Source organism: Physcomitrium patens, chromosome 25, assembly GCF_059467195.1.
Source record: "Physcomitrium patens ecotype Gransden chromosome 25, ASM5946719v1, whole genome shotgun sequence".
Classification (NCBI taxonomy): domain Eukaryota; kingdom Viridiplantae; phylum Streptophyta; class Bryopsida; order Funariales; family Funariaceae; genus Physcomitrium; species Physcomitrium patens.
The window spans coordinates 10,997,909-11,006,724 of record NC_143434.1 but is presented as its reverse complement, the minus strand read 5'-3'; the positions used below and the strand labels follow the sequence as shown (position 1 = coordinate 11,006,724).

Below are 8,816 nucleotides of genomic sequence, written 5' to 3'. Positions count from 1 at the left end.
TATTTTCTTGGCATCCTTTGATGGCAACATTGTGCATATCCTCTAGGTAGCTTCAAAATGTGAAAAGTCTGAAAACTTGGCAAGTTCTGTATTGAATGCTGACACAACTGGCATCTATATTCTGTCCACTTGACCATTAACTTCAATTGTTAATTCTGTGACATGCTTTTGTAGCTTCCTGGAGGTCACATTCAATGCATTGATTACTTCAGGTTATGATAGCTTGGACTAAAGGCAAATTGGCTAAATTACTGAATTAACTGTGACCACTTTGACATTGGGAGTTGATTTTGGGGTGTTGGTTGCAGGCTGCAAGTGCTTGTGTTATGATATTCATACTCAAAACAGGTACTCTCTTAAAACCAACAACTTACTACTCTTATCTATCATAGATTTTCTTTCCTCATTCATCAGAGGGCATCTGTCATGCATTTCTCATGTCAAAAGCAGTCATTCAGCAAGATGCCAGAAAACTCTGGCTGAACTTAAGTTTAGTGTTTTCAAAATTACCACTCTTGCCATGTGTTTGATTCACATGGGTGTAGTTCAATAGCAGAGTGCCCAGGGTATGAAAGTTGCTGCAAGTTAGTAGAATAGAATATTGATTCATCCTTTGCAAAATAACTATTATGCTACCTACAGTATAGACCAGGGACCAACAAAAGCTTGTTGAACATTGAGTTTTGAAGATCTTTTTTTTCTCATTGATCTAATTGCTTTTTGCTTTTTCTGCAGGCACATCAGCAAGAGTAAGAGCCCTGGGTGGGCTTGACTTGACTCCTAGTTATGTGTCATCACTTCTCAAGGACTTGTAAAGAATTGTTCTACAAATCATGACTCTCTCTAGAAAGTCGGGCTTTACTCAGTATGTTCCTTCTGCTATCCTTCCCCTCTTTGTGTGTGACTTTTTTGACACATGTGTTGAGGTTCTCAGGACTTTTGACCATGGTTAGATGGATTCCAGGCACCTCACATTTAAATGGGAAGTTAAAAACTTAGGTCACTGTGATGGGTGCCCCTTGGTAATAATATTCTTTCTTCAGAATAATACAAACAACAACAAAAACATGTTCATGTATTTTTTCATCATAAGAGCATGTAGATTTGTGCACAGGAGATTGCAGTGACTAATTTGGAGTTGTTATTACTATTTATATACACCACACCTTCAATTTCATCACTACATAAGAGTGAAAGACCCAACTTCAGCGTTCCTTGGCACAGCATCGTTGGATTACATTCATCTGTTGACGATATCCATCAACGTTTCGGGATCGCGATCGTGGGCAATGGAGACCCGAAGCGACAGCCAAGATACGGACACTTGAGGGACACATGATGAACGGTTGCTCCCTCTGAAGGGAACGGTCGTTGGTTCTGTCCCTCATATGCCAGACAGTCTTTCATGCTGCTGCTCCTGCGCCACATCCATTACTTACGGCACACCATTCAGCTTTATATTTGACCTCGTTCTGCAAAAAGAAAAAAAAAAAAACAAAACAAAACAAAAACAAACAAAAACAAAAAAAACAAACAAACTTAGTTGACATGTGTGTGTGTGTGTGTGTTTTTTTGAAGGTGATTTTTTCTTTTTGTCTTTGTTTTTGAGTATGCACATTTGAATCTCAAGGAGTATTTGCAATAATCTAAAAACTCTGCCTATCTTTATATCAATAGTAAGCACAATCTGATTTGATTAAGAAAATTAGAATCCATGTTATCAGTGCGATCAATTTATCACCATACACTCAAATAAATTAACTGGAAATACCAAATACGTAGAAAATAAAATACAAGGAAGGGTTCCTGAAGTACCAGGGATTATAAAATACGTACACAAGGAAGGAAGGAAGCGTGCTACCAAATACCCCTCATTCATTCATTGACTAACTAGAACTCTTGCTCCACCGCGACGACACCATCATGACGACGTGGCACAGAAACCCCGAGAAATTCCCTGACAATTTTAGGGCAGCCTCCACGTGGACACAGTCCAACACTTTTTCAATCGCAGAGCCACACCTTGTACCACGTTCCCAATAAAACATTATCGCGTTCCCACGAGTCAAAAGAAACAAAGCAGCCAAGATTCCGCAGACCCCTTACCTGGAAGTCTACGTAATTGTAGGAATAAGCTCATCTACATTCTCAATCTCGTCTCAAAATCCACTACTGTAGATTAGGGTTTGTGAATCTACGAATTCGATGGATTGAAGTTGCTCATGTAAGTTAGAGAGAGAAATGGCGGGATGCAGCAGCGGGGCCGGGGATTTTCCCAACGGGATGGGCAACGCTCGAAACCCGCGCGGTCTCCCGCCACCATGCTTTCTCCGATCGACTTGCCCCGCTATGATGCATCCCCGCTTTTGTGTGTCTGGTTGTGGGGAATCTCTTCCTCTTGTCACCTTTACCGAGGCAGATCTTTTCGGGCATTTTCCCTAGTTGCAGATCGACGAGGATGTGGCCGTTTGGACGTTTCGAGACGTTGAAAGCGCGATGAGAAATGGACGGAGCTGCTGCTGCTGGGCGGAGTGTAGGCCGCTGATCGTGTTGGTGTTCTGGATGAGGAAACCAGGGTTGAGTGTTGGCGGTGGGGATTGATGGATGTCTCGACCTTCATGGCGCAGGTATCTTACGGAGGCTGCTCTTCCTTCCTCCCAAGCTGTTGCGCACTCGATTGTTCCTTTAGCCAATCGCAAATTGGACAGCGGAGTTGGTTGGCTATTTCGTAGTCTTTGTGGTTGTGTTGGATTTGTGAGGTGGGAAGCCAGGGAGCGTTGATGTAGGAATTGGAAGCTTGTGTGTAGGGCAACGTCGAGAGGTTTCTTGCGCGTCATGTTTGTCAATTTGGATGTAGTGTAGGGTGTGTTCGTGTTGTTTTAATTTGGTGGAGACTTGGTCGCTGGTGTTGTATTCCTCGACTCGGGAAATTTTTTCCGTTTGAAATTGCCGAGGTGTGGTATTTATTTATTTATTTATTTATTTATTTATTTTTCATTGGACATTGTCGTTGCGTTTTGACTTGGTTTTGCTAGTATCTTTAAGCTGCCTTCTGTAGTGTAACTCAGGAGTTGACCACCGCTTGATTTTTCATGGGAATGAAGTGATGTTTTTGTGACTGCATTAGTCATGTAGTTGCGCAATGGGGGATAAATGCCCTTGAGAGACTGCAAGCTCATTGAAAAAGTACAATCTTCGGGATTCTCGTGCTCGTGATTGCTGATCAAAGCGTGGAATTTCGTCGTTAGAAATGGAAATTCTTTGCTGTGTTAATTCAGTTGCAAAGCTTTTCCTGACGATTTAGCTTGCTCTGGAGCAATGATCTTCACAATTGCGTAGTGAAAGCGGGGAATTGCAGAATTTGGTGCTGATCGCAAAATTTGTTTGTTTATTTATTTGTTCCCATACAGAAAAGTTCCTTTTCCTCCATTACTACTATAAGAGTGTTTTTTAGCATGGGTCCTTGTGAACCTGAGGCATTAGGCAGATTCGCTCCTTCATTCCTACTGACCATTGGAAAACCTGAATAGTATGTGCTGTGTGCATATCAGATATTCTTGTCCCGACTTCCGATTGCATTTATCTGTTGTGAATTAGATGCTGTTGATACCTTAGTCAGACTTCTGCTAATTCCGTATTGTATATCTATGATGTCTCACCTGGATCATTAACTTAGTGCTAGTCAGAAGAAATGGTATGTCACGTTAGCACCTTCTGGCACAAGCAGCTACTGTTTTCACGTTTGGCTTCTCCTGTTTGTCATTACGACTGGCAAACACGCAGGCACGATTGGGTTATTTTATACCAGTACCTTACGTAAAAACAAATTTATATATCGGCTGAGTTTCTCTGGTTGTGCCAGGCTACAGCCCTCCGAAGGTGCAAGGTGCCTACGACCAAACACTAACGTCCAAACACGATCCAGGTCTTTTGCGATGTAATGTGTATTCTGTAGATTGGTGTCTACTGTTGTTAGTGTTCGACTTTTTCTGAAAGGGGCAATTCTGTCGACATCTGTCTCGTTCAATTTGTAGGAGTGCCTTGACCTGGATCTCGTTGGTTGTATATGCAGATCGTTGGTGTTAGCCTCTCTCCTAGAAGTTGCTGATGAAACGCAGGATTAGTATTGGGCATGCTAATCAAGTCGATCGCACGGATGTATAGGGGAACGAGTGTAGGAAAACGTGTGTGCGGGCGGAGGGTTGGTGGTGTTTACTCAGAGTATGACTGAACATTTATATATTTCCTAAGATAAGTGAATGTAAAGTTATTTGTGGAGGGAGTGTAAAGTGCCTCAATATATTACGTTGAAGGTGTTGACAAGATGTGGGCGCCTATGTGTGCCAAAAGCAGAGATGCTTTTGGCTTAGTTGGAGACCCTCAGAGTTGCTTGAGCTCCGTAATGATCGTGATGTATGCTAGCCTTGCTATCATCGATTTCCTAATAGCGACTGCAGCTGGAATTCAGGTGATTTTTTATCCCTATCTGATGGTCATTGTTGTTGATGATTCATTTTGGTTGAGTTACCAACTTATTCTGTGCTTGAGAGCATGCAACTAATCAATTCTTGTTCTCTTTCTCTGATTTGGCTGTAGAATATGTTTACTTGAGTCTAAAGTTTGCAATTCCTCAAATGACATCTCTATCTTGATGCACATGTGTAGCTGTTGAGACACCACTTGCAGAACAGACGTATTGGTTGGACACGACAGAAGGTCAGACCTTCAAGCTTACCCAAATTCAAAAAATGATTTTCCTGTGTGTTATGATGTCGCCGTTGTTCATTCGTGGTATGTCTCCGATGTAATAGGAATTCGTTCCGTCGTCTATCTCTGACTCTTAAGTGTCCGTGCAGGTTTTTCACTGCCTTATTGGTGCTGCAAATCTTGGTAGGATTCCCTCTTAATTATTATCAGTTGTAATTCAAATTTGGAGGTTTCTTTATCTGTCCCCAGAGAGGGAAAGAAAAGTATTGTTAGATAGTCCATTAGTCAAAGGCATCAGAAACCAACAGTATATCATCTGTAAACTGATGTGAGATTTGCACCTGTTTTCCTCTTGGTTCTTATCAAAAGCTATTTCATGTATAAATTAACCATTTTTGGCTTCGTATGTTCGGTTTGGGGAGCAGGTTATGTCTTGTACTTCATCTTAACCATAGTGGCGGCATGTAAAGGATGGGCATGCTTTTCAACAGCCTGCGGATTTATCCTGATTGGTGGGGTGTTCCTCCTCTTTGTGGGCCTCTATCTCACGTTGTGTCGTATCCAACTTTACTAATGTAAACACTTCAATCTTATAGCATAACAGACTAATATGAGCATATTTCGGTTACACTTAGTTTGATATGGCATGTTGTGCATGCGACCTGATTCTCATAGAAATGCTTCCGTGTGTATCTGTATGCAGCGGCACCCCAAACATTGTTCTTAGCTACTTTTTTGTTGCTTCTTTCATTCTGGTAAGTGCGCATACCTATGTTAGAAGCTTGAATGCGCAATGCAACATGTGAGTTTAGTCATTAAATAACATTAAGCGAATGTTGGTTGCTTTACTTTTTGGATCTGTATAATATGTGGTAGTACTTTCTGAATAAGAAAACGGGTGTGCTGTATTCAAATTGTAAGTGAGGTTGTACTGTATTTAGGGTGGATTTATGCAACCAGCCGAACGACAACGATGAGGACGAAGACGATGAGGATGTGGATTATGAGTATGTGCAATTGCCTTCTTCTCCTTATAGTCCGGAGTCAGGAGGAAGTAAGCCACATCGGGCATGTTTATCATTTCGACGTTGGCATGTTCGAGGACGGCAAAGGTACGTGATGTTGGTAAGTTACTAATCCTGGTCATGGAAGCAGAAGTGAGTCTTTTTTTTCATGAAAGTAATATAGCCACTGAAGTGGTTGTTTCAGTTATGAGTTTTTAAGAGAACTGTTTTTGTCAAAATCGCAGGTGGTGTCTATTATCATCTTGTTGACGGTGGTTTTTGCTTTGTTGATTTGGTATGGAATGTACGACAACCCAATAGACTCCGTGAAACTTGCACAGGTGAGTCCCATATCTCATATTCACGATAGTCAATTACAGTTGTTGGGTGTCCTTGTATCGGAACAGTCCGTTGATGGATCCAGAAACATCTGAGAACACACTCCTAGGTGGAGTGAGTCATCAGTGGTGATGAGTTTGGAATTGTTTGCATTCGAGTCGGATGGGCGGATAGTTTTAACGAAGCATTACTTTCATGTAAATGGTTGCTCTTTGAGTTCTAATAAAAGAATGGTGTTTTGGGATTTGTGTATACACTTAAATATTTACAGTCACTGTGATGGTTTTCCTATGGTTTTCATGTTCTTGTAAAGGTTCGTCAGTGAAGAAGTCTGCTATTTTGCCCAAGTGCTGCAGCATCCTGAAAATTTGCCCCGAGTTTATGTGTTTTACGAATTGGTCGGTACAGCTATAGCTATAGGTATTATTTGAGCTAGGATTTCAATTCGTTCATATTGTTTTGATTTGCAGGTTTATGCCAACCTCTTTGCTTTAGTAATACTTCTTTCAGGTGTTGGTCTAGCCGGATACGGTGAGTACTCTATTTTTTCTGGTTGTTGATCTTGGAATAAGTCGGCTTGCTTGACGTGTGCAATTTATCTTGAATTTGTTTCTGAACAAAGTAGTTGACCAGTCTCGATGACCTAATATGTCCATCTGAATCTGTTCAGGGTTGAATTTGTACACGAAAATGAGCAGAATAAAATCAGGCAGGACTTCAGCAGACATCAGAAAGGTACTTCTTTGGTTCAAGTTCTACAAGGAATGCTCAGAATTGAATGTCCTATTTTAGTTTCCAGCACTGAGTTCTGAGCTTGTAACGAGCATCTAACAACTTTTACACGGGGTTTCAGGTGGTGTGTTTGGCAGTTGCTTCAGTTCTGTGTTTTTCTCTGAAGGCCTTTTTGGTCGTTATGAGTGACCTCACCGTAAGTGCTCATCCAAGTTCCTCCAAGTTTGGAAATTAGAGAAGTGCATTGCTGTGCTATCCTCAGTCGAATCGCTGTAATATCATCTATCTGTCTACATTAAGTACATAATAGCAATGTTGGGTGCGTCGCAGGATCTCAACATATGGCGTGTAGAGCGTGGGGACAGTCAGTTATGTGCACCTCTGATCTTCTTTTATTATGTCATAGGTATGGTCATTATTATGAAGTGCCTTCCTCTTTGATAAGATGACTTCGAAAAGTGCTTGCTTTGGTTTCGACATGTAAAGCCTTGAACCGAAGGATTCGCCAGAATCTTAACTGGTTACCTGCAATATAGATACAACCCTTTCCATGCTAAACAAACGAATAGATGAATGTAATATTCCTTTTTATACCACCATGCCTTCATCTCAGTTCAATTTTATATCAAAAAGTATTTGAAGTGCTCAGCTAACAATCCTCTCGTATGCAGCCTGAAACTGTTACCGGAGTATTAATGACTTGCTGGAGAAGAGTTTTTGCTTATAATATGAAGATCTAATTGTTGATACACGCTGCTTTGACAGGGGAATCTGTACCTTCTATCGTTGTGTTATGGGAGATGAGGGACCTGCCTCCAAGACCTTGTAGCAGGAAGAGTAGTGGCGTAACGTCACAGGAAGGGTTGACTGAGGATGCACTACTAATTCCAGATCCAAACTATTTGGCACAGTTAATGTCGTCAGCTGGCCGACGATACATGCTGTTGCCAAAATGTTGCGACAGTGATGTTTCTCCTTAAATTGAGGTATGTTTCTATTTCTCGTACTGCATTAAAGTAATATATTCGTAAGTGTTCTTATAGTGTGTAGTTCAGTATCATCCCATGTGAAGGCTTGAAAATTGATGTTAGGGCATTTTTGGGGGGTCTTATTGCAGATGGCAAATCGAGCTGCTGGTTGGGAGCCATGTACTTTTGCTGTTTGTATAGGCGTATTTGGCTCTAATGTGAGTAACTTATTGTAAGCCAACCTTGCAATTTCAGACTTTGTTCTGGTCGTGGGTATTGATGCCATGTATCTGAATAGAGTTCAGCCGAATGTGCACCGTGTATGAACCTCAAATTGACATCAAGAGGAACTCGAGAGGGCGTCTGGTTTTCCCTGTACACCGTCATGGATACCAAGAACGCTGGGTACGAGTCATTCAATGCGTCAGATCTTAAGAGCTGGACTTAATTGCTTGGTTTGGGGTTATGAAACTTCGAAGCTGGTACCTACCCTGACTTAACTGCCTGAGATTGAGGTTCTTTGAGAGCCAGCAAAGATGTGTACGTCTGCACCGAAGGATGTCTTTTAGATCGCAGCATTTGTTTTATTTTGGGATTGAGGCTTAATGGTAGGTGCTTCCTTCAGTGTACAGTCGAAGAATTAGTTCTGGAAGTAGGCTATTGCCTGGTTGAAATATACTCAACAGGAGCGTCTTCTTCAACCTTGTGCTCATATTGATTAGTGCTTTTATCGCCCACATTGGTGGTGTGACTGTACATACCGAAAGTTTCTTGAGTGGTACAAATGGAAATTGTAATTTGATTATATATGGTTAATAATTCAAATATTTGTAGTCTAACGTTGGTCCTTACTGTTGAGTCCCCATATGTGCACGTCCCTTATTGGTAATTTGCAAGTCTCCTAATTTCCAGGCTTGCCTAAATCTACTAGTACCGATTTTAAGTGTTTTAAACTGGTAGATTGTATATGTGGTTGAACCTGATTTATTTAATTTTGAAAATCTCTTCCAGTTCGATGTGAATCTTATATGTAGGCTATTTAAAACATTCTTTAGAAATTGAACCC

General features: G+C 41.2%; 1 protein-coding gene across 6 annotated transcripts; it reads left to right on the top strand.

The window, feature by feature from the left end:
* Positions 1 to 2,291: 2,291 nt before the first annotated feature.
* On the top strand, positions 2,292 to 8,589 carry LOC112277551 (uncharacterized). Of its 6 annotated transcripts, none has more exons than XM_073531431.2 (15): positions 2,486 to 2,627; positions 4,073 to 4,221; positions 4,354 to 4,468; positions 4,666 to 4,716; positions 4,857 to 4,890; positions 5,133 to 5,219; positions 5,411 to 5,462; positions 5,649 to 5,832; positions 5,957 to 6,052; positions 6,521 to 6,581; positions 6,721 to 6,785; positions 6,904 to 6,978; positions 7,113 to 7,188; positions 7,548 to 7,768; positions 7,900 to 8,589. In XM_073531431.2, exons 2-14 carry the CDS (start codon positions 4,133 to 4,135, stop codon positions 7,760 to 7,762), a joined length of 1,200 nt encoding a protein of 399 aa, XP_073387532.1. In that variant the 5' UTR covers positions 2,486 to 2,627; positions 4,073 to 4,132; the 3' UTR covers positions 7,763 to 7,768; positions 7,900 to 8,589. The 6 variants fall into 6 exon arrangements, with proteins under 6 accessions (XP_024365792.1, XP_073387532.1, XP_024365793.1 ...); XM_073531432.2 differs by lacking the exon at positions 2,486 to 2,627 and adding an exon at positions 2,813 to 2,954; XM_073531433.2 differs by lacking the exon at positions 2,486 to 2,627 and adding an exon at positions 3,863 to 3,886.
* The last annotated feature ends 227 nt before the right edge of the window (positions 8,590 to 8,816 follow it).